Source organism: Hemitrygon akajei, chromosome 8 (assembly GCF_048418815.1).
Source record: "Hemitrygon akajei chromosome 8, sHemAka1.3, whole genome shotgun sequence".
NCBI lineage: Eukaryota > Metazoa > Chordata > Chondrichthyes > Myliobatiformes > Dasyatidae > Hemitrygon > Hemitrygon akajei.
The window spans coordinates 25,426,844-25,453,498 of NC_133131.1; the positions used below are offsets into that span (position 1 = coordinate 25,426,844).

At 40.5% G+C, this 26,655-nt stretch overlaps 1 protein-coding gene across 4 annotated transcripts in view; it reads left to right on the top strand.

The window, feature by feature from the left end:
• LOC140731731 (sialate:O-sulfotransferase 1-like) overlaps positions 1 to 26,655 on the top strand; it is a 144,080-nt gene that overhangs the window by 50,235 nt on the left and 67,190 nt on the right. For all 4 annotated transcript variants that reach the window (XM_073053459.1, XM_073053460.1, XM_073053461.1 and 1 more), the window contains exons 2-4: positions 6,349 to 6,454; positions 12,633 to 13,309; positions 25,919 to 26,033. In XM_073053459.1, the coding sequence (XP_072909560.1) occupies positions 12,880 to 13,309; positions 25,919 to 26,033 (545 nt within the window). In that variant the 5' untranslated portion in view covers positions 6,349 to 6,454; positions 12,633 to 12,879. The remainder of the gene's footprint in view (positions 1 to 6,348; positions 6,455 to 12,632; positions 13,310 to 25,918; positions 26,034 to 26,655) is intronic.

Here is a 26,655-nt window from a genome sequence, read left to right on the forward strand (position 1 = left end):
GCCTGAAGTGTATTTACTTTCATGCAAGGACTTGGGGCATGAATCAATACATGGGTTGTGTTGAAGCTATTACAGAAACGTGGTTGAGGGAATGAATGGGAGTACAGATGCTAAAGGCAGGATGGAAGTGGAGGTAGGATGGGGGAGAGTGGGAAATTAAGGGAAACATCATGTCCATGCATGGGGCTGGAGAAGCATCCAGTGAGGGTACATGGGTGGATCTCAAAAATAAAAAACATATGCAGGGCCTATAAGAATGTAATTGGCAATCTATGTGTGATGGTTGATTTCTTAAATGTATGTTTCTCGTTTGTATTTACTGTGGTCTTGGATGCTAAGGGAAGAGAAGTGTCAAATCAAAATAACAGATAAATTCTTGTGGCCTAACCAAGTGTAACCTAGGATAGAAACAGTTAACGTTTTTGGCCAAGTTCCTTCATTAAGCCTGACCTGTTGAGTTCCTCCAGCATTTTGTGTGTGTTCTGCAGAATCTTTCGTATTCTAGGACATTATGGTAAGCCAGGGAAGCAATTGTTGGCATACTGGCAGAGATATTTGTATTGTCAAGATAAACTGGTAAACTGATAAACTACAGGCCAATGAGCCTGACATCACTGGTGGGAAAAGTTACTGCAGCAAGTTTTGAAGACAGAATCTACCTATGTGAAGGTAAGAATTGATTAAGGATAGCCAACATGGCTTTGAGTTTGAGAAATTGTCTCAAAAGTTTGATCTGAATTGTTTTGAAGAGCTGACCAAGAAGATTAATGGGGTCAGGATGGTAGACGTCTATGTGGAATTTCACAAGGCTTTTTGAGGCCCCACATACCAGGATGAACCCGAAGGTTAGCTCACATTGGATCCAGAGTGAACCATTGGGGGGAGGGGTGCGGATAACCAGCTTGGTGGTAGGGTTCAAAGGGTGTTAGTGGGGGGGGGGGGTTGCTTGTCAGATTAGGGCCTGTGATCAGCCATATATCAGAGACATAGGTTCACTGTTTGTCACTTATATTAACAGGTTAGATGAGAATGTAATTGGCATGGTCATCTGCAATTGACATTAATATTCAATTTTTGAAGGAAAAATTGGGACAGGGATCTGTCAGTGGAAAGGAATTGTTTGTTAACTGCAGATGACACCAAAATTACTGGTATAGTGGATGGTGCAGAAAGATATTTAAGATTGCAACAGAATATCAAACAACTGAAAAATGAACCAATGGATGGCAAACAGAAATTAACTCTGTTAATGGAGAGTTTTTTTGTAGAACGGTGACTGAAGTGTACCACACTGAAAGTGGTAAAGCAGATGGACAGAGTGGTGATGAAGGTGTCTGGTACAGCTTGGTCCATCATGGGCACAGCCCCCACCACAGGCATCTACAAGGAGGTGCTGCCTCACGAAGGTGGCATCTACCATCAAGGAACCTCACCATCTGGGCCAGGCCCTCTTCTCGCTGTTGCAGTTAGGCAAGAGGTAGAGAAGCCTCAAGATCTTCACCAGCGGGTTCATGAACAGCACAAGCATCAAGTTCTTGAAACAACCTGCACAACGCAAACACTATCTCAGCATGAATCACAATGTACCTCCTTGTGAACTAACATGGATTTGTCTGTGTGTCTCTTCTTTTACTCTAAAGTCTTGTTTTTTTTCATAGGGATTCTCTGGCCTCACAGACTTGTAGAATTTATATGTAATTTATATTCTGTGTGTAGTGTATGCCCATGTGCCAGTAATGCTGCTGTAAACAAGATTTTCATTGTACCTGTACCTCAGTGTACTTGTGAACATGATGAATTTCTCTTGACTTCAGGGTATTTAGTACAAGGGTTGAGATGTTGTATTATGACTGTATAAGGTGCAGATGAAACCACACTTGGAGTATTATGTGCAGTTCTGGTCACCAAGCTATGGGAAGAATATCATTACGCTGGATAGGATACAGGAAAAATGCACAAGGATATTGGAATTTTGGAGTTATGAGATAGGCTAGGGCTCAGCCTCCTGGAGCACAGAAGGCTGAGGGGTGATCGTTGCAGACAGGTACAGGTTAGCGTAATACTATTACAGCGCAAGCGGCCCAGTTCAATTCTGCCACTGTGTGTCAGGAGTTTGTACTTTCTCCCTGTGACTCCCGCGTTCCAAAACGTACCGGTTAGCAAGTTAATTGTTCACATGGGTGGAACTTGGCAGCGCGGTCTCGTTGGGCCAGAAGGACCTGTTACAGTGCTATATCTCAAAGTAAATAAATGTAACACCATGAGGGGCAGAGATCGGCTGAATGGTCAATATCTTTTTCCCTGGGCAGGGGTTCTAAAACTAGAGGGTAGCTTTTATGTAATGAGGGAAAGTTTAAAGAGATTGGAAGGGGCAACTTTTTTCATATGGATGGAGGGTATAGGATTCAGATACAGATTTATTTATACTATATATATTAAAACATTCAGTGAAGTGCATCATTTGCATTAGCAACCAACACACCCATGGATGTGCTGGGGGTAGCCCGCAAGTGTTGCCACACTTTCTGGTGCCAACTTGGCATGTTCACAATGATCAGCAGAACAACACAACAACAACAACAACAACAATCACAAAACAAGACAACAGCAGCAAAACAATCCCCTATCCCACCTTCCCTCCTGCCCACCCACTCACAGACACAGACTGGCTTCCAACCCCAGGACAAGCTGCCCTGGAATGTCCTTGATCTCAAATTCTTAGACTTGTGGAAATCAGGCCTCCAACCTCCAATTCCTGGATCAAACATCAGCTCTATGACATCCGAACAAGCTGAATCAGGGGCTCTGACCTTCGGGCTTTTACTTATGGACTTAAAGACTTCTGCTTTGCCTTCTGGACTTTTCCAACCTCTGAGTATTGAGCCCCAGATTCTCTGATCACACGTTTGACCTTCGGGTCTTGACTTCCAGAGTTGCACATCCTCCTACTCTGGTACCCTGGGGAGTCACCAGCCCTCGTGACTTCCAACCCAGGAATTTTCAACTTGGGGATCATTGGTTTCCTCAGCACCTGCTGACTCAACCTCCGAGATCACTGACCTTTGACTGTGGAGTCCTTCAATCTGGACTTCAAGTACCAGCTCCTGCCCTGACTCTTCATTTAACACCCGACCTCGAAGTCTCCATCAAATCTCAATCCCTAAACCCTAACCTGACCCCTAACTACCCATTGTGTCCCCAAAACCATTACAACAAACCTAAAAAAAACAACGATGGACATCACAGCTCAGCGCCATCTTGACCAGAAGATGATATGATATGTGGAAGTGGTAGAGGCGCTACATTTACAATATTTAAATGGCATTTAGACAGGCTTAACAGGATTATGGACAAAATATAGGCAAATAAGACTAGCAAAGTTAGGCAACTGGTTGGGATGAATGAGATGGGCTGAAGGCCCATTTTGGTGCGGCATAGCTCTTGACTCCAGATGTTCCAGTGATGGGGCGAACTGTATTGGAATCTATGCAGCATTCCCTGAATGTGTGGTGGGAGTACATTTATTAGTAGTGTTCGCATGAGACCTGGATAAGTAGCAGAAAGGAGACAAGGTTGCATGTTTCTAGGGACAGAGCAGGAAAAAACTTCTAAATGGATTCTGAGCTCGAACAAAAAGCTGTCACATGTAAAGTGGTTTGAAATGCCTCTACTTCTATTTTAGAAATATTTAATTATTCCATGCTTTATGTTATGCCTATATTTGTGGTTGATTATATAAATTCACAGCTGAGAATGACATGAAGTCTTGTTGCCATGCATGATATACTGGGCATGTTCAAAACTATACAAGGATCTCAAAAAGAAAGTTAATTATTTTGTTACGTATTCAGGCAACAATAAATATATGTGAGTTAGGCAAAGGTTTTTATAACAAATAACACGTTTATTAAACACTGAAAACAAACCCCCCAAAAGTAAACAAACACTAACATAACCGGAAAACAGCTGCTGTGCGGCAGCTTAAACAGTTCTTAAAGCAATGTTGCAAAAACAGTTGTTTAAAGCGATATTGCCAAAAGTTCAAAATGCTCAGTCCATTTAAAAGGAAAGACTTTTTAAGGCGATTTAAATTCTCTTCCACGACGTTTTGTTTCGATCCCCGGCGTCGAACTCTTCCCACGAAGAATTTTATGAAACGTAACGGTTTAAAGGCACTGACCTTTCCTTCCACACTATTCTCAAATCCTTTCTGGTCATCCCAGGGATTAACACAAGAATAGTCAACGAAATCCTTCCGAATGAGGATCACACAAGGTCGAAACCATTCCACCGTCGAAATTTGATTCTCCTCGATCTTTAACTCCCGAACTTTTATCTTCACTCTCCACAGTAAAGAAACTGCTGGCAATGACCTTTTAAACTTTAGGCATTAGATAAAACTTCATTTTTCAACTAAACTGCGTCATCACATTAAATCACGCAGTGGCATGAAGTCAGCTTGGCAAATCCAGCCACGAACTGCCCCTCCCCACAGGGTGGGGTCCTCCTCTTATACCCTGTAAAAAAAAACCTGTCACATGACCTCTACTGGCGGGAAAATGACATCACGCCACCATCACAAGACCATTACCTCAAGTCCAGTATAGCTTCAACCCCAGTCACGTGACAAGGGTACCACTGTCACATGTCACGAGTACGTAACAATTTAAAAAGGGAAATTTAATATGGTTATAGAACAAAAATTTAACAACAATGCAAAACAAACTGACAATATCACTGGAGAATATACAACTCATATATAAGGAAAGGAAGATAATGAATGAGACGAGGACAGACGTGTCTGGGGCTAATGGGAGGTACTCCAGGAGGAGAAAGCTATAATCTGGGAACTGGTGCTTTGCTTTAATCTTGTTTAGATAAGGTTCCAGAGGGATAATTTGTAACCACTACTCCCACCCCAAGCCCTTAAATTCTACCCTTGCATGTACAGTACTTTTGGGCATTCCTCTGGCATCTGTTGGTGATGATGTGGTTATCTTGTTGTGCACATCTTCAGAGTTGCACAGTTTCAAAGCTGTCTTCTTGGATGCAGAGGGAGCTCCAGCATCCACCCATACATTAAGTGGATGGAACTAATCCCCTTAGAAGTGGGGAAATCAGGCCAAGGTTCACAGCACTATTAGGAGAGCTGCCAGCCTTGCATTTAGCAACATAGCCAGCATTGAATGGGAGTTTGAGAGCAATCTCTCTGACAGCAGAAATTCAGTTCAACTTAATTGACAGCTGTGGACATTTCTTATTATTGATCCTGTATCTAATTCCTTCTTGTGATCATGGTGTACAATTCAAATGTCTAAGTGCAAAACCGACTATATTTTAAAGGAGGAGAGGGATGTAGAGGATTATATACTCAAACCACAAATACCCCAGGACAGGTCAATAAAGATATTATGTTTTAAATAAGCATCCAAAATAGTTGGCTTCTTAAATGGAGGCATAGAATATAAAAGGTAAATTGTTCATACTCTGGATTTTCCTCCTGGAGCTTCAGCTTGGCAATGGCGACCACTTCTCAAAGGACATCAAATTCTTGGAGCAGTTGCAGGGGAGAGCTGCTCAAGAGAAACTATGGAGAACAGAGATCAGGAAAGACCAGGAAAGCTGGGAGGGAAGCTGTGCCAGGGAGTTTTGATAGCATTATAAAAGAAAGTCTGTTGCTCTCTTGCGTGCTCTTTCCAAATTTTCATAATAACTGAGGCAAGGTTCACATCAGGAGCCTTATTGGATATTGGCTGGGCTGGACTGGACATACTTTTAGGAATTGCTACCTGCTGACCGTGCACTTGTTTGGCCCAGATGTGGAGGTCAGTCTCGGTGTCCTGCCCTTCATGTACTGGAGGCAGACAGCAATGAGACCTTTGGTGACGTAGTGAAGAGATTTGGCCCCTGGAACATTTTGATGGGTACGGACAGAGGATTTAGCTAAGGTGGGGCTTTGTTTTCTGTCAAAGCTGTCATTGAAGTTATCAATGTTTCCAGTATCTTTGACATTCAATAAAAAAGAAATAATACAATAAAAAGATAAGAAACGGGAACAAGGGAAAGCCACTAGCTAATCAAACCATTGCCTCAGTTCCACCTTCCTGCCCGTGACCCATAATCCTTGATTTGATAAAGCACAAGTTTACTATTCCTCTGTCTATTCAGTGACTCACCTTCACAACTCTGGGCGGACAATTCCAGAGGTTCACTATCCTCGGAGAGAAGAAATTCTCCCTCATCCTCATTTAAAATAAAACTGCCACCAAGTCATCAAGAAACATTAAACTGTTTTTTTTTTCCTGAATGATTATATTTTACTTATTCCTTTGTTTTCCTAATCTGCAGGCCAAAAATTCTCAGTCAGATCATTGGGACTTTACATCCCTCAACAATCCTGGGACCAGATGCAATTGATAGTGGACTTTCGAGCCCATCGGGAGTTTAGTGACAGGTTTGTGACCTCTACCCCAAGTCTACCAGCAGGTCTGGACTTGCAGAGCATGTGTAACGCTCGGACTTGTCTCTGTTTGAAAGGCCGATTGCCTGCATTTCCAAACAGCATTTTTCAATCCCATGATTTTTTGTAGAAAACATGGCTTATTGACCTGAAACACATTCCTTCTCAACGATTGTAGCCTAATTATTAAGTATTTTCAGCAATCTCTATTTGTCTTGGTATCTCTTGCATCTGTAGTTATTACTGGCACCTGTATACATATTATGTTGGATAAACTAGAGGTGAAGAGGAGAACTCTCAGAAAGCTAGAACATAGAAATATTTTTACAAATACTGTCCAGTCCTAATATGAAGCCCTTTCTGGCTGTTCAAAGGGAGATTAACAGAAAGTAGAATGAACGATTTTTATCTCTAATTGAATGATGACCCTATAGGTCAATGCTATCTGGAGGCCAAATTCTTTCAAGTAGAAAACGTTACTTGTATACTGGCAATGCTTGATCACTGTTGCAATGACAGGCAAATGACCCATTGATTTGGGCTAGAATATGCCCATGCCTGGCTGGCTGTCTGGTCTGACCAGATCTGCAATATGGAATTCCAAGCTTAGACACTGTAGCGTAGGTCAGAAATGCATTTTCTCCCTGGATTCCCCTTTGGGTCTAGGAGTGCTTCAGTAGTTGCTGGGCTAGGGGGAGATAACTGTATTTCATGTCTGGACTGTTACCTTCACAGAAGCCAATTAAGTCGAAGTCAATCACATGCATTCATTCGAATGGAGTCACTGACCTTTTAAATATTAGTCAAAGAGTCATACAGACTGGAAATAGGCCCTTGATTCCAATTTACCCATGCTGGTCAAGATGTCCATCTAAGCTATCCCTGTTAGCCAGCTTTTGACCGATATTGCTCTAAATTTCCCTATCCATGTAGCTGTCTAAATATCTCTTAGATTTTGTTATTGTACCTGCATTCGTCACTTTGCCTGGCACCTCATTCCATACAAGTACCGCCCCCTGTGTGGAGAAAGTTGCCCATCGGGCTGCAATTAAATCTCTTTCGTCTCTAATTCTTGATTTCCAAGCCAAGGAGAAAAAGACTCTGCATTCACCTTTCTCTACACACCTCATGATTTTTTTAACACTTCAAAATTGCGTCTTGGAGTCCTGCGCTCCAAGGAATAACATCCTACCCTTCCCAGCCTCTCCCTATGACCCAGTCATCCATGCCCTGGCAACATCCTCACATCTCTAGCAAGATGAGTGACACTGTACACAATGCTCTGTGTTGTCTCATCACTGTCTAGAGCATATCATCCCAACTTCTATATACAGTGCCCAGACTGGTGAAGACAAACATACCAAAAGCCTTCTTCACTACCCTCTCTATCTAGTATTTTTTTACTCTATGTTTCTAAATTAACTATCAGAATTTTGGTGTATAAATAACTTCTACTCTTTTAAATGATTTCAAACACATGCAAGTTACTCTGAGCATCAAAGCTTTTTGAAGCAGGGAAATAATGTTCTACTATACTATTCTATCCTTTCTTGGGGAGCAAAGGGACCAAATCTGTACACAGTACTCTAGATATGGCCTTGATACAGTTAACAATATAATAGAGAGAATTGCAGGAGGGGATTATTGAAGAATTAAAACAAGGATCATTCCACATATTCTACAAAAACAAACATTAGCATCCAACTATACATGACTGGAGAAAACAAATGGAGTTAAAGGAGAAGTTGCTCAAACAGAAGGTGGAGCGGGATTGGTTGATCCTCTGTTCAAGGAAGAAATTAAGTATTCTCAGACCACCTTGGTGTGTGGTGGAAACAGAGTGGAACCAGATGCCCATGGTGAAGATAAACTGGTTGGAGTTTAAGACCTGGAAAATGCCGAAATGCCAGAGGCTGCCAGATCTTTTAGAGATGGAAGTGGGAAGGTGCTCAACTGAGAGAAAGGATGGAGTCCAGGTACAAACAAATACAGTTGAGTACTGAAGCCTTTGGCCCAGGATGCCTAAGACTTTTGCACAGTACTATATTTGTCAATGTGGAGCAGAGGGCGAGTTTGCAAATCTGGCTGGAGCAAAGAATGTTGGGAATGGTGAGGTTGGAGAGCCATTGGAGGAATGTGGAGCAGGTAGCAGAGAAGGAGTGCCAGGGTGGGGGATGGCACAGGTGCAGACACACCCAGCACTGAGACACCAAGCAAGGTCATTTGATTCCAAACAATTGGTTCATTGATCATTACAGAGGAACATTCCTCTGCTACTTCCTGCTCCCTCCCCTCCCCTCTCCCTTCCCCTCCAACCATGCTTCCCTTCTCCCTGCCCCCCTCCCACTCTCAGTCCACAATAGAGACCCATATCAGAATCAGGTTTATAATTACATATGTCATGAACTACTATTGCAGCAACAGCAGTATAGTGCAATATGTAAAATTACTACAGCACTGTGCAAATGTCACAGGCACCCGAGCTCTATATATATATATATGTGCCTAAGACTTTTGCGCAGTACTGTAAGTTTGGTGATGTAAGAGCCATTTGAAAGCAAGTATGATTAGACTACAACACACACAAAATGCTGGTGGAACACAGCAGGCCAGGCAGCATCTATAGGGAGAAGCGCTGTCGACGTTTCGGGCCGAGACCCTTCGTCCTGACAAAGGGTCTCGGCCCGAAACGTCGACAGCACTTCTCCCTATAGATGCTGCCTGGCTTGCTGTGTTCCACCAGCATTTTGTGTGTGTTGTTGTTTGAATTTCCAGCATCTGCAGATTTCCTCATGTATGATTAGACTATTATGTTTGCAGATCTTGGAGAGGAAATAGAAGCAGGCATAGCAGGTTGGTAGATTGGTGCTGAAGACGATGGAGGGAAGATATCCTGAGGAAATAAGGTCTGAGACCATCTGCGAGACAGTGGCCTGATATTCTGTAGTGGGTTCATGGTTGAGCAGGCAATAGGAAGAGGTGTCTGAACAGTGATACTCAGCTTCCACAAATTAGAGATTCATATCCTAAACCACCACAGTGCTGCCCTTATCAGCAGATCTGACAGTGACATTAGGATTGTTTCTTGTAGTGGAGTCATGCTGTTTGTTAGTGGGTAGAGTGAACAAGGAAAAATAGAGATGGTCAATATCAAAGTTCAAAGAAAATTTATTAACAGAGTACATATATATCACATTGGCAGCTGGTGACAAATCCAGAGAGGGTAAGAGGCTGGAAGGAAAAGCCCAGTAGAATTAGACATTCTAAAGAAGGGGTCTGCGCAGAAATAAAATTCTGGAGCTCAGAAAATCAACTAAGTTCATTGGTTTCCTTCTTATATTTCAAGCACACAGGGAAAACCAACTGAAGCCTTGAAATAATTCCTCAGAAACTGATGAACTAATGCAACAAAAAGAAAACACAATGCTCTGGGTGGCAGAAAATCTACACAGAAAGCATTAAATGCTGGAAGAAAGCAGTAGATCAGGCAGCATCTGCGGAGTAGGGAACAGATTTAACATTTGTGTTCAATGGCTCTCCATCACAGCAGGACTCATACATTATTAATGTATTGCGCAAGTATTGGCAGAGATTTGTCTCCCCAGTGTATTCTCCTAATGGCTCGCCATTCAGACAGAATAAATTTATTCATTCTACTTTCTGCCAATGCAGCACATATTAACAATTCAGCTGGTAGTTCATCTTTCTCTTTGCTTAACTAGTTTTGGAACAAAGGCATTTTGAAAACTGATAAGGGAAGACATCTTCCGTTTCATCAAGTTTTTTTTCAAGACAGATGTTTCACCGTATTATTGGCATGTTGAAGATCCCTTATGGGATAAGATGGATAAGAAATAGGATAATAGATCTATTAAATTATTCAATTATTCATTACTCAAGTAAAAGGCAATTGAAGCAGTTTGATTTTGAAACAAAATATTACATATTTGGCAATGGGAGAGTTTGCAAATACTTGAAATTTTGGGTTTCTTTTCACCTGGACCATATTGTTCTGGGCCTGGAGTCCACAGACCCCTCGTTTAATGGTCGGGGTCCATTGAATAAGCAAGGTTGGGAACCCCTGCTCCAGAGCCTAGAAAACTAAACCTGATATCCTTAATGTGAGATTGTGGGGGGAGGGATTGTATCTTTAACATAAAACTTGAAACCAAGTTTCTGTATACTTTATTGGGTGAATGCAAAATGATCCCAATTCCCGTGGATAATATTTATTCTTCAAGCTGCATTTTGTAAAATGCATCTGGTCATTATCAGTGTGGGATCTTGCTGTGCACAGGCTGGTGGTTGGTGGTTGGGCTTCTTGCTAACAGCAGTGACTAAAAACACCTCAACGAGATTCTAGAAAGGACGTGAAAGATAACATAGAAGGGAGTTTCTATGAAAATTGGATAAATGCCTTTTTGAAGAAATATGATAGATACAACGAATATAAATATCAAAACAAAGTTTCCAAAAGTAACAGCATCTAAACATAAAATGTTTCCTCTAAATTTTAAAGAAGTATTTTATAGCTGGATCTTTCTCCTGGGATCTCCAATCATTCTATCATTAAGTTTATGAGAAGCTATTGGATGAATCAGTAGTTCCTGGTCCACTGAAACTTGAGATTCAGGTCTAGAAAGGTTGAGTGATGCTGTACATATTTATAATTTTTGAGATTTATATATAGAATCAAAACTCAAATGATGATAATATTCATATATTGCCATATACACTTCTTGGCTACTTTATTACGTAGAAGAGGTACATAATAAAGTGGACACTTTGTGTATTTTTGCATGTTCATGCTGCTCTTCTGCTGCTGTAGCCCATCCACTTCAAGGTTTGAAATGTTGTGCATTCAGAGATGCTCTTCTGCACACCACTGTTGTAACACATGGTTAGTTGAGTTATTAACAGCCTTCCTGTCAGCTTGAACCAGTTTGGCTCTTCTCCTCTGTTAACAATAACAAGGTGTTTTTGTCCACGGTATTACTACTCACAGAATGGTTTTTTTTTGTTTGTTTTTTTTTGCATTATTCTCTGTAAACATTAGAGCCTGTTGTGTGTGAAAATCCCTGGAGATCAGCAGTTTTTGAGATACTCAATCCACACTCTTTCTCATATTTCACCTATAGCTTATATTTCTGCCCCATTCTGATGTTTGATCTGTACAACAACTGAACCTCTTGACCATGTTTTCATGCTTTTATGCATTAAAGTTGCTGCCATACGGTTGGCTGATTAGATGTTTGCATTAATAAACCACTGAGTGTATTGTCAGATGTTTTGAATTTTCACTGTTTCATTTTAGCAGGAAATCCACTATACATCTAATAGGACATCAGTCAAACCCACTATCTAGCCTAGTTCCAATACAACGCATTTTTAGAAATAAAAAATTAAAACAGAAAATGCTGATCAGAGAAACAATAGATCCTGAAGTACCCTAAAGTTGAATTTACTATAAGTATCAGTTATGAAATCTAAAACTATAAAGCATGTATAGGTATAAATTCTTCAAATTATCCACCCATTTGGCTGATCATTTATCAAATGAAATTTGCATTTCCATTCTAAGAGACAATCGGGTACTAGAAATCAGTTGTATTTTATTTCTTGGCTCTTAAGATCTGCACTTTTACCCCAGTAGCATTTGGCAGATTTCCTCTGAGCATTAAATGCATTAAAGCATAAGCATATTGAGAAAGCCATAAAGCTGTCAGTAGGAGCCACAAGTGTTCATCTGGGGGCATTTTGGTCAGGAAATTCTTTTCCTGACTTGGATATCTTTGGAAAGCACTCAACGTATTCTTGATATTATTCTCAAGGCAATAATGAATAAAGCAGCTACTGATGCTTATTCTTTTATTAAGTAGACCACAGAACTAATAAATGTCATTTGGAAAGAAATGACATGTGTAATTTTATTCCAAGTTGGTTATTAACAGTTAATGCTTTATTTTAGTTTTGACACTATGTATGTTACATATCAGTGATGTCATATTCATGTTGTTACAAATGAGTTGGCGTTGTTTAAATTGCTTACCATATTGCAAATGATTAGGAATGCTTAGATAATCAAACAGAAATAAAGACAAGTTCAAATCATATACTTTCTAGGTTTCTAAACTGCTTTTGAATTAATTAACTTGTCACCTTATTTCTTCAGAGGGGCTTCACAATGCATTGGCTAAATGTCTGCCTCAAGGGAGAGGATGCTCTCAGTGCTCAGTATTTTCAGTGCTTGGAAACTTCACTCATTCACACGTGGTGATGTATGCTGCTTCACCGTCAGTCAAAGAGGAACTGGTCAAGTTTAACAAAATGCAGCTGCTGCAAAAACTGCTTCACTGAGATGGAATGAATACCAGCCGCGAAGCCTAACCGCACTCGGCTTGAAGTTAGGGAGAAGGGGCATGGCCAAACCCTTTGTCAGACTACAGAGGTTTCTCCGACGGACACCCATACTCTTTGTTTTCCTCATTGTCGCTTACTTTATGGCTGGCAGTTTGCTGCTGCTGCAGCGGTCGGGATTCTCCATCCCACTGGGCCAGCGCAGTGCCTCCGATGGACTGGGAGTGCCAGCTTCTGCCTCAGCTGCCATAGAGAACTATGCTCCTGATACAGAAGTGATGTACAAGATGAAATACAAGTCCAGAATGCCTGTAAGCATGCAGATGTGGGATGAGCCCGTTCCTAATAGGAAATTTGGGCCACGATGGCTGATTTCAGGACATCCAGAAATTGGACATTTGAGAAGGAGGTGGTTTAACAGCTTTGTGAAGGAACAAGAACCAAGGCTACAGCTGGAGATTGGAACGGTGAAGAAGACTGTTGGAAGCAAAGGTACTGTTTGAAATCACTAAACTATTTTCTCCTTTTGACTGCTTTCTTTAAATTAGATAATTGACTTTTCTGGATTAAAATGTTGACAGTTGGCAGATAATGAAATATTTCTCCAATCAGTAATATTGAAACTGAGCTAAGCTGAGCTTTGCATAACTAATACTACTTCTATGCTCCATGGGGTTCAGGATAGTGTAGTTCACTTTGTTGCATGGTAATCTAAATAGCTAATAGTACTTTGACAAGCAAGAAAAACTGTAATAGATAATGGTGTATGATGCTGGGTATCTGATGTTAACACTCTTTTGTGTAGAGAGTGGATGTTCCTTTGACCCCGGTGGTGGTAATTACGTGAGATGAGTTTGTGACTTTTTAATGCTGTCTTCCCAATTTCATAACTACTGCTTGGCAAAGTATGGCCACTCTCATCTTTAATTATAAACGGGTGTCGTCTATGATTAACTGGACTTCGACAAATCTTTGCCGTCATTCTTCAACCAGACCTTATTTACTTATGCACAAGGAGAACAGCCCGGCTCCAGATTCTGAACTGCTCCGCAGTTACAGCTCAGAATGGTCCATTATCCTACAGTTATTGATCCTCATGCAACTTCTAATTCCATATCTTCACAGAAAATACCAATCATAATACATATTTTATGTGTTAATAAACAATTAAATCTACATGTTCAAGGCCAGTAGTACTTCAGAATTAGAAAAATAACCATTGCCATCAAATCCTTCACTTACACCTTCATCTCGTCATCTCATCTCGGTACGTTGGTGAACTTGGTTCCCAGGCTTAAAAATGTATACAAAAGCGAGTCAAGCTCTTTAAGATTTTGTTCGGCATGAGTCTGTGTTCTGTCAACACACCATATTACCCTTGCCTTGCTGCAACTTCCACACTGGGAGCAACTTCACAGGCAGACGCTCAGCCTTTTGACCCTGCTGGGGAAAGAAATGCTGGTAAGTGTGGCTAGAGCTAAAATTCTAGATTCTTGAACGATATGAGGTCACCTTCAATCCTCTTAAATGGCTCAAAATCTTGTGAGCAGATTGCACACTCTTTTTATCACTTGATACAATTGAGATAAAATGGAAGCTAATTCTAGGTAGTCGTTCTGAAAATAGCAAGTGGTCATGTTACTACCTAAGTGGTGAAAGTGAAAATTGCTTGCTGGGAGGCGATGACTGTGAATACTTAGGAATTTAAATTTTGTTGATTCTGTTTTAAATGAGAAGGGGAGAAGTCTTTTTTTGTGTGTTTGAGTTGCTTGTTATGGGTGATTTTACTTCCAACATGCACTGGCCTGATATCCACGAGTTGTGCTTGCATTTCTGCCAGTTTGTTGTAGAGTGGGAGAGTTAACTCCATTTACCTGTCTCCACAGCAGTCCCTGACTGCTTCCTCGCTGCCCAACAGCAAACTGCATAACTGTGGGCTTGTGACAAATGATGCCAGTTTCTTTCTCACCTCATTTGAAGTTCCCCATTACCACAGGACTTGCAAATTAGTGGCACTTCCAAGTATGTGCCCTAGGCAGTGACTCCAACAGTCAGGACCATAACTGATGGGTTTCTTTAAGATCACTCAGTACAAAGCTAAGCTCTGTTGTACCTCTGTGTCTCAGAGTGTCTTTGAAGTGTTAGGTACCTTTTGAAATGTGTTTGCTTAATTGTAGTGGACTCTTATGTTGTGTCCTTGAGCAAGGCACTTAACCACACATTGCTCTATGACGACACCGGTGCCAAGCTGTATTGGCCCTTGCCCTTCTCTTGGACAACACTGGTGACTTGGAGAGGGGAGACTTGCAGCTTGGGCAACTGCTGGGCTCCCATGCAACCCTAACCAGGCCTGCACCCTGGAAACTTTCCAAGGCGCAAATTCATGGTTTCCCAAGACTAATGGATGCCTATTAGTGGACTCTGGTGACTTTATCTCTTATTGTTTCTTAAATCTATTTTCTTTGTTGATTAAAGTTTCTCACACTAACTCAAAATAACAGTTCCTTGATACGAAACAGTTAATCCTATTTTCAATTTTTTCAAACAGGTAAACATTTGTAGTTCTATATTAAAGGTGCTGAACACAATTCAGAGTTGCTATATAGGTAACTGTGGAGATTTCCACTAGTTTACTTGATAGCTCATACTGGAAATAAAGTCTTTAGGCTGACTCAAACCCTTGCAAAACCTCACCTATAGTCAATGGGATGAATCCAATCTCATTCAATTCAACATCAGCAAATCTTGAGGTCCATGCTTGATGTCATGGTTCAGGTGACCCTAGGACCCCATTGAACGTAGATTCTAACTCAGGACATTCAAGAGCTGAATTATTTTTTTATTTAGATATATAAAGATTAAAAGAGTAAAAATGAAGCTTGAGAGGTAGTAATGAGAGCCAGAGAAATGGCAGACAAACTTGAAGCGTGGAAGTTTGTTTGATTGCCAAGCTTGGCAAAATGTCTCCAGACATTTCGGTCCCATTCGAGTATCAGTGTATTGTGCATCTGTCTTGATTGTTGAATACACTACCAGTATGCCAAATATTCAAGAGTTTCAGGGGAGAGATGTGAGTATAGTTGCTATTACTAAGGAAAAGGTGCTTGTGAAATTGAAAGGTCTGAAGGTAGGTAAGTCACCTGGATCAGATGGACTACACCACAGGGTTCAATTCTTACCACTATCTGTAAGGAGTTTGTATGTTCTCCCATGACCTTGTTGATTTCCTCCAGGTGCTCTGGTTTTCTCCCAAATTCCAACGGCATATGGATTAGTAGGTTAATTAGTTACATGAATGTAATTCAGTGGCATGGCTCATTGGTCTGGAAAGGCCTGTTCTGTAGAGAAAAATAAAACAAAAATTCTACTCCTTGTGGAGTCCATTGAGGAATGAAGTTATGATTTTCACTCTTTCAGTGGAAATCCACAAAGACATGCTGGGCAAAGCTGAGCTTAGTACAGGCACAGCTTCTTCATTGAAATCAGTGGTGGTAAATGACTGCATGGGACTAAGTAATACTTAACTTGGATTTGTTTTAAATTGTTTGGTTTTTTTAGTAATGGCTTTTGAATGTGTCTAAATATTTTAAATGTTTTGGATTTTAATCTTCAGACTTTCTGTGGTTTGATTAATTTTTAATATAGTGTGTAGATTTCTGAATATCGGAGGCATTCGCTGTTGTTGACAGTGTGTTAACATCTGTAGATTGTTGCCTGGTTCTGCTCCCATCTCCCATCCAGTGCAGCTCCTCAGTTTGAGTGTGGGACTGTGTTCTTTGTGTGGAGGAGGGAGCTGTGTTTGAAAACTCTGTACATTGGTTATTTAGTTCATCAGTATCTTGGTTATCTACGGAAATTATGTCGTGTTTTTATGTGCTGCGGTTTCATTTACCCAGCTGTTCTCACTGTTTGGAACCTATTAATATAACAAATAATCTTAAAAGTCATTCATCTGGAAACAATTGTAGACAGATTTTTTTTGGAGTGGTTATCTTTTTTAGAACACAATTTGAAATGTAAATAGAAAACAAAAAAAAGCATTTCAAAAATATTTTAAAATGCACTATTTTTGTCACATGAAATTTTGCAAAGTGCAAGATAAACTCCTCTGGTTTTGAATGAATTCAATTTTCTGTAGTTGTCAAGCTCAAAAGGCCCATTAGGAGGACATTGGAGGAAGCTTCTTCTAGGAGAAGAGATTTTCAGTTGAGGGTTTGCTTTGGGCATTAGGATTGTTGATGAAGGTTTGGATTCAGATTTTAACGTTACCTCTGCTCTAAATTGAGGAAATGGATTATTGTGTAAGGATATAGGGAGCCAAAAATTAATTAAAATTATCATGGATTTAACACTGCTTCTCTGATCTTTTTCAAAAGCTCATTAATTGTTAATAATGGCTTTAACCTTCTGTTTTGATTAGAACGTCAGCCCACTTAACTGACGCCTATTCCTCCACCATCGTTTCCCTCCGATGGTACACTGCTGCTGCACACAGAGTTTACTCCAGAAGCTGCTCCTGAGTCAACCTCTACCGTCTGGAAGGATAAAGGAAGCAGTGAAGAAAAATGTCACCATTTTTGGGGTTCTTCCTCAAGTCAAGCACCATCTTGATTGAGGAAATATCACTGGCCCCACATTATTGCTGGGCCCAAATTCTGCAGGTCTCTCCATCACCCCTCACCTCACCCCACTGCTCACTCCAACAACTCTGAGAATCTTTACCACCGCCTTCAAAGGGGCACTGATGGCTAGGCAAGAAATGGTAGTCTTGCCTGCATAGCCACCATCCATAAAAGGAAATAATCAAAACTAAAAGCTAGTCGTTCCCTTTCTTTGCAGTTGCAAAGAATCTTGGCTTGAAGTTGAGCTGATCCATCAGGAGCTGATGCAAATTAACAACTTGGATAGGTAATTGATGTTCCTGCAGCCTCCGTGCATTATAAAGGCAAAGTTAGTTGAGGTGAGTTACCTGAGCTCCTGTATTCTATGATTTGGCCCACTGGTTAAGGTGACAAGTAGAATGCATTAGACATCTGAGTCACTAACAACACGTTATTAATTGTGAAAGAGTTTCTGCAGTTTAGCAGTAACTAGCAGGGTACCCATATAATACCATCATACAAATATTGATATTGATGTTCATTCCAAATCAAGGACTTCCAATTAAGCTACTTTTTGAGATTGTATCAGAACTAATCAGTTCTATCCTGCAGAGTGTTTCAAGCATTCTCTCTTTGTTCTGAAGTTTCAGTAACGGAAGTGCTGTGTATCTAACAGTTTTACTTTTGCTTCTTGCCTTGATATCACAGAACATTTGCAATTAAAAAGCCTTCGCCACTCTCTCACAGCTGGCATCACCAGTCCACTTGTGTTGCAGCCTCTCCTGGCATCTACATTAATACTGATATTCCCTTTCTTCTGTCCAACCCCTGCCTTTCTTCCGACTTATAACAAGCTTGTTTCATAACTTTACTCAGCTCCAATGAAACGATGTTGAGCCAATGCCTTAACTCTCCTTTACTCATTTTGCAGATAGTGCTGGACCTGCTGAGTACTGTCTTTATTTTTAGTATTGTGTCTCTTTTTTTCAAAAATAAAAGGCCATCCGCTCTAAGTTTATAGCCTTTGAAGCTATATACTCTATGTATTTCTTTTTCAAAATCCATTGTATCTTGAGGCCACATCCATCAACCCCCTAGAAGTTGCCATGCAAGTTGATATGGTTGTTAAGATACGTGATGTTTTGGCCTTCATAAGTCGGGGAATTGAGTTCAAGAATCAAGAGGTAATATTGCAGCTCTATAAAACGGGTCAGACCACAATTGGAATATTTTATTCGGTTGTGGACAGCTTATCATAGCAAGAGTGCAGATAAGGTTTACAAGGGTGCTACCTGGACTGGAGGGCATGTCTTGGGAAGGTAGGTTGGGCAAGCTAGGGGTTGCTGTTTGGAGAAAAGGAAGATGATAGGTGACCTGATCGAGGTTTACAAGATGATAAGTAGCATAGCTGGAGTGGGTAGTCAGAGACATTTCCCCCCCAGGGTGGAAATAGCTAATACAAGCGGTCATAATTTTAAGGAGATTGGAGGAAAAGTATAGAGGAGATGCTAGTGGTAAGTTCTTTACACAGAGATTGGTGAATGAATGGAATGCCTGCAGGGATTGGTGGTAGAGACAGATATATTACAGGCATTTACATAGATGATAGAAAAATGGAGGGTTATGTAGGATGAAAGGGTTAGAAAGATCTTAGAGTAGGTTATCAGGTTGGCACAACATCGTGGGCTGAATGGCCTACACTGTGCTGTATCCTGTTATGTTCTATGTATTTCTGTATCTTTCTTATAAGCAGTAATTTATTTTGAGCAGTAAAGCAAAAAGACTTGGGAAATTGGGTCTTTGCTGGAGGGTGCAAGGAAGGACTGATTTGCCATCAGCTGCTTGTGACTAATGTCTGCACTGAATTTAACCTTCCTCATTATTATGTCCCATCTACCATCTTCACAAGGTGGAGGTATACAAGAATAGCAGGAGTAAGCTATCTGGCCCATCAAACTTGGCCTGCCACTCAAAATTTATCATGGTTGATCTACCCCAGGCCTCAGCACTTCTATGCCAATTCCTTGTAGCTCAAAAGTGTATCCACTTCTAGTTTAAATCTCTTCAATAATTTACCCTCCAAAACTATCTGGGGTAGATTTCCTGTGATTCATCAGTATGTTCATCTTTGGTTGGGTGTCTCACAGCTATAATCTGATTTCATGATCTTTGTTTATTTTCTATTCTGTCTATTGAAGGCAGAGTGTTGATTATTAATAACTGTTCCTTGCAGTGACATGAATAGAATTTTGGCAGCTACATGGTCCCTGCTGCTAATGTTTTGTTGGTTTCTGCAGGAAAAGCGGCGACAAAATTGGAGCTGTAAGGCGCTCCTAAAGGGTGTCGTAGTGAGAATGAAAAGCAAGCAGGAGAATTAAGAAAATTCAAAAATCTGCGGATTTGCAAGTCTGAAATATATATAGAAAAGCAAAAGTGCTGGAGGCACTGTGTGGGTCAAGCAAAGAGAGAGACAAAATTAATGTTTCAGGCTGCATGGCTTACATGAAAGTGTTAAGCATTTGCCTCTAGAACATAGCACGAGAACAGGCTGGTGATGTCTTCATCGAACACAATGTCCATTCCCTATTCACATGCCTATCTGATGGCCTCTTTATTAAATGCCATTATCAACCTATTGTTTCCACTATTGCATTCCAGGCACTGTATATTTAAAACAAAACTTGTCCTGCACATCTCCTCTAAATTTTCCTCCTCTCACCTTCAAAGTTCAAAGCATGTACTGTGTATGTCACTGTATAATACCTTATGATTCATTTTCTTGAAGACATTCACATAACACAAAGAAATACAATGGAATCGCTGAAAATCTACACACAAAGACTGACAAACAACCAATGTGCCAAATAAGACAAACAGTGCATATAAAATTAAATAATACTGAGAACTTTTGTATACTTAGGTTACTTAACATACTCAATAAAATTAGTTTTTTTGAACACCGAGCACCTTGAATGCATGACCTCTATTTGACATTTTTATCCTGGGAAAAATTTTGGACTACCTATCCTATCTATGCCTCACATAAACTTCTATCCGGTCTTCCTTTTGCCTCTGACATTCCAAAGAAAGCAACCCAAGTTTGTCCAGCCCCATCTAACTGAATTTAGGGTAGAGCTCACAGAGGAATAGTTACCCACTTTACTGCATAGTTTGACATTAAAGTGACTGACTTGTTTCCAGAAGAAACATTGGAGGTGGGGAGGGGGCAACTAGAAAGGCCCTCAGCAATATCTACACCCAAGCTGTCAGGCCAAGACATGATGAATTGCGGCTCCTACTCTGCATCCAAGTGCTGCAGATGCAGTGAGGCGCACTCAAATAAACGCCATTTGGTGTATCCGCGGTTGAAGGACAGCTCCCGCACGAGGCTTTACCCAAGCTCACTTTGTGAGCATTGAGCTGGACTCTAACTACTGACGTAAACAGAAATGAAGATATACATCATCTTTAATGTAAGACAAAGTCTCGTGGTGTTTCACAGGAGGGTAACAACAGGAATAGAATCCTCTTTTACACCACACACTGGGATGACACTATCATATCACAGACATTAATTCCAAGCACCAGATATCACTGCTGTGACCATCTGCAGCTTTTGTAACTACTTCATAATCCAACTTGTATTTCAGACCTTTACCACATTCTCCATCGACTCTCTAAACTGTTTGTTTTGACTACGTTATTTATTTCAAAAATTTTTGGGGGTCAGAATTGCATCCCACAGTTGAAACATCTGTGCAAGATTTTTTAAGCAACTGCATCTGACGAATGGCAGGCATGTTCATCGGTGGTAGATTTACTGGACTAATTGACATTCATTGCAGCAGATTAAAAGCTTCTTGATTGCTTTTTAATTATCTTTAATAAGCCTTTAACTCATACTAATTTGGTAAATGATATAACAGTTTGTCATTTTGCCCTGTTGACATTTTAAAATGCATTGTACAAATTAGGTTCACTTGAACGGGGTGCACTTCAAGAGAGTGACTACACAGTATTAACCTCTTCTGAAGAGTTGTTATTCTCCTGCCACAAATTAACATTCCTCGTGTCTTCTGTAGTCATAATCCAAGAGAAAGTGTAGCAGCAGATAAATCAAGTTTTTGTGTCATAGCCGTTGTGGCTTTTGTTATAAAGAATAGCTTGTGCTAAACATAATTAAGCGAACACTTAACCACTGAAATCGAACTTCAACATACAAACGTACATTATGCCTACTGGAGCAGGCTTGGATTACACATTTTGGAAGGAGACTTTCTTACCTTTTACCCTGTATAGCTACCTAGCCCATCAATCTGGATGGAAGGCCTACCATTTCAAAATCAACATCTTTAAGTGGAATAAAAATTTTCTCTGATGAAATTTTATGTGAAAAGAAGCAAATTAATAAACTTTTTTTTAAACCAACTGTTATTTTATGACAGATGCTGGTGACTTGCCTGATGGAAAATCATGATGTGGGTGGTTTTCTAAGGACAAAATGCTGTTGTTGCCCTTCTTCAGGCCTTGTGGCGCATCAGGCGCCATTTTTCCATTTCCGTAGCATTTGACTGTTTTTTGAAGAGGCTAAGTTGCTAGCTCGATGTTCAACCGAGCACAGATGGAAAGCGTGCAAGAAGCTGGCCAGATTCAAACTCAGGACCATTTGCCTCAAAGTCCGGTGTTAATGCCGGTACACCACCAGCTGGCTAAGGAGAAAAATTCACCCCTCTTAATTTGGGGATGGTGGGGGGAGGGGTGTCGCCTATATTTGAGTAAGTGCTGAATAATTAATAATGCATAAGATTGATGAAATAAGTTGTGGTATAGGGGGGAAGGTAAGAAAGCTTCTTTTCAAAACTGTTAATCTCAGACATCCCACCTCTCCCAGAAGTTCCGTGAGTCTCCCGCATGTTGATAGCAGCTCCCTGACACCTGCAAATTATATACAATATCCCAGAAATAGATTTTTTTAAGAGGGAGAGGGTGAGGGAGAGGAAGAGGAACAGTGAGAGTGAGCATCCTGATTGATCTCTCTTCGTGCTAAGTAGACCTATCAGGTTTCTCTGTGGGCGGCCTTTACAGTCAACCTCAACAATAATGACAGTGTTGCTCGCTGCACTGTTTGCAACAGTGACTTTTCTATTGCCCACGGTGGGTTAAAATGTAAAAGACATGTTGAGGTGAGTTTAACAGGTATCATTCGTTCATTAGTATAGCTAACATTATTTAAACTGGCTGCTAAGGAGCTACTCTATTGATGTCCTACGTGATGAGGCCAAACTCCCTGTAGACTTGCTTAAAGTTGTAATGGAATTAAAAAACAGCTCCATGATAATATAATTACATATTTTAATGTCACATTTTCTGCACATGCCCAACTTGGTTTACAGATTAGACAAAGTCACTAAACAAAGTATTACCCTTTGAGGTCGACTGCGGGGGGGGGGGTGTTTTGGAATATGGGGTTGCAGGGGGCGGGGGTGCTACCTCCCTGAAATGAGTATTTGCAGGGTGGGATGTCTGTGTTCTAAAGCTGTTCCTGACTATGATGGAACCAACAGAGCAGCAGCCCTACATAGAGAACAAGGGAGGGCTGGGGAGAGACTAGATTCAGAATAAAATGAGATGTTGCTCTTTGCCGCACACAAATGGGCTGTCATTTTTAAAATTTATTACAACAGTGACCAAAGCTGCTCTAAAGGCTGCAAAGTGCATTGGAATGAACTGAGGTGGTGAAAGGCTCTTCAAAAATACGAGCACCTTTTTCTTTTGAGCTATTTATTTGCATTAATGCATTTGCTTGTACAAGGCATGTGTTTCTTTGCAAATAAATCCTTTTGGGATTCACAAGCATTCAGCACAGAATGTTAAATTGTAACTGTATGTTCATTTTTCTTTGAAGCTGTAATAATGGTGTGCTGCTTTTGTACTCCGTAAAATAAAATATCTTGAATATATTTATAATTTAATCTGTTTTACAGGTCACCACGCTGTAGTAAGGATGTAATTTTAATCCAAAGAGGGTGCAGAAAAGATTCATAACGTTGTTGCGAGGAGTATAGGACATAGTTGCAGGCAGAGTCTAGTTAGATTGGGATTGTTTACCAAGGAGCAAAGAGGAATCAGGTGACCTCAAAGATTTTATATGAAGGGCACAGATAGAAAGTCCATCTTTTTTTCTAAGATGAGATTGGGGTCTAAAAGCAGAGAACACAGTTTTATGATTAGTCAGCAAATGATTTTTAAAGGGGTTCTGAGGGGCAAATTTTCAAGCAGAGGGTGGTGGGTATATGGAATGAACTGCCAGAGGACATATTAAAGGCAGTTATAATTACAATATTTTGACAAAAAGATAACTTGGACATGGATAGGGAACTTTTGAGGGATGTGAGCCAAAGGTTTTTTTTTCTTTATAACTCCATGAATATATTACTGTTTGCATTGTAGTTATTGTAGTTGCAATTTTTGGGTAGTGGTTTTGCATCTTGGACATTTCTCCCAAGGGAAAGTCAATTAATGAAAAGAGATGCAAATTACACTAGTTGTTAAATTCAAGGTACAATTCTGAAATCTTGCAAACCTTTACCTTGGCTTTAGGGCCCTTTTTAACCTGAACAACAAAATTAAAAAAGAATTACATTTCATAAAACACACAATAATATAATCACTTTCACAATAAATATAAAGAAGTAAGTTAAAATGAAATAATTAAGACTTCCGGTTATAATGGTGCTACCAAACACATGCAACAGCTTACTGATAGTATAAATGGCAAGACATTTGACTAAAATATCAATAAAAACATCTTTACTGAGGTAAATTGTGTTAAATTATCCCCCCAAACAGATAGGGATGAGCAATGGCGAGGCGAGTTCGGGGGGGTGGGGGGGATTAAGCTGGGCTGGTGTGTTGCAGAACCAATGCAACTGGAGTGAGCCATTCAGAAAGGAGATGTCGGCGCTGAGGCAGAGGAGTTCTGTTGTCCATACAACTTCCCTGGGTGTGAGGTTGAATTGCTCTGGGCGCCGAGCAGATTTGAAGAGCTTGAGAACGGCTTCGGGCTGCACGGTAAAATCTGAGCCCGGAACAAGTCAATGGGCAGCCTGTTCAAGGCTTCACAGCAGCCAGGTCCTACTGTGAGGCATGATCCGCTGTTTAGACAACTTAAGTGCCGGCCCAGATCGGAGGTGAGAGCCGACTTCGCTCACTCTCCGCGATGTTCATTCCTCTTTCCAGGTGCCAGAGTCTGTTGCTGCAGTGGTTCCTGGGGACAATGCGAGGTACAATCCATTGTTTGGTCAATTTAATCGCTAGCCCAGATAGATCTAAAAGACAGGATGTCTGGATCTGAGGCGAGAGCTGATTTTGCTCACTCTCTGCAATGGTCACTCCTCTCTCCATGGCACTGAAGCTACGATGACTGCCCCGGCTGCTGTGCTTCATACCTGCTCATATGATGAACTGATAAGCCTACTCTGGGCTGCTCTCGGACTCAGATCTGAGAACAGTTTGGTGCAGAGTGTTGCTGCTCACTTCAATTGTTTGCATGATTTATATTTTTTTCCCCTTTCTCTTGTGCATCAGGTGTTGGTCGTTTTAAAAATTTTCTTAAACTGGGTTCCTTCGGGTTTCTTGCTTTGTGGCTACCTGTGAGCAAACAAATCTCAAAGTTTGAAAATCTATGTATTCTTTAATAATCAATACACAGCACTTTGAACTTTAAATGCCAGTTACCTCTTGGGGAATTTGGACTAAGAATCCCACAGGCAAGAAACCGATGTAGCAAAAATTAGCGCATTCGCACTAGAGGATATGCTTTTACTAATTGCCTAATTTTTGGCAACTTTCCAATAGTATCAAGTGCAGTTAAACTGAATTACCTGTCCTGCTCTCAAAAGTGATTCTTGAAATGGCGTGTCGTCAACTGACCTGTCTTTTAACAAACTTGAATGCATACATTTGCAGCTTAACCTCACGGATGCAACAGGAGTATAAAGTGGGTCTGTTGGTTGGTAGGTCTGAACCTCTTCAAAACAACCTCTCTGCCAAGCAAAATTTAAGTATTACATGTGTACAATTTCATTTTTTTCTCATTTTTCTCATTGGATATCTTGCTGATGAAACCAGTATTTTGATCACAGTAAGTTCCTATGTCAAATATCATGGAATGTTGAAGAGGAAGTCCAAATTAAGTAATGCCATGACAGAAGAAAATGGCCCATTAATAGTTAGATGTAATGTAGTACATTCATCATCCATCACATTATGTCCTCACCAGACAGAGGCATCACAGTAAATCAAGGGAATTGTTATTATCAGCACCAAACAGTTGACTGAGTTAATGAAAAACAGCTGAAAACCAAGAATTTTTCTTTGAATATTTGAATGAAATTTAGTTTCAATCTTAAATTTTCAGTAGTCTATTTCAAATAAATCATCCTTGGAATCTCAAGCAGCAAGTGTGGTGTGGAATTTAAGGCAGCTTTGTTCTTTACAGCAACACACATAGGATGCTTCAGAGATGAGCTGAAGGAGAAGGCTCTGAAAGGAGCGGTGTTTTATGACTTCCGTAAAATGACGGTTTCGCAGTGTCAAGACAGTTGTGCAGAAAGGTAAGGGAAGATGTGTTCAACATCAACTTTATGTATTTACCTTTTTTCACGTTCCTGCATTTTTCCTAAATAGCTGTGACTATGAGAGGAACCCTATTAAAGTTATACTGAATTTGTAAAAAGACTGGTTGGTCTTAAAATGCCTGGTCCTCTCTTCAGTCAGCTAATGTCACCAGTCCTTTAAATGACCTTTGGTGATTCAAAGATAGGTGGAAGGGTAGGCAGTGCTGAGGAAGCAATGTGATGACAGCAGGACTTGGGCAAATTGGAAGAATGGGCAAAAAAGTGGCAGATGGAATACAGTGTTGGGAAATGTATGAAAATGCATTTTGGTAAAAAGAACAGTAGTGTGGACTAATAACTAAATGGGGAGAAGTTTCAAACATCAAAGGTGCAGAGGAACTTGGAAGTCCTTGTGCAAGACTCTCAGAAGGTTAATTTACAGGTTGGGTCTGTGGTAAAGCAAGCAAATGCAATGTTGGCATTTATTTCAAGGGAAATAGAATATAAGAGCAAGGAGATAATGCTGAGCCTTTATAAGATACTAGTCAGGCTCGACTTTGTCAACATTGTCAACAGTTTTGGGCCCCGTATCTCAGAAAGCAAGTATTGTCATTGGAGA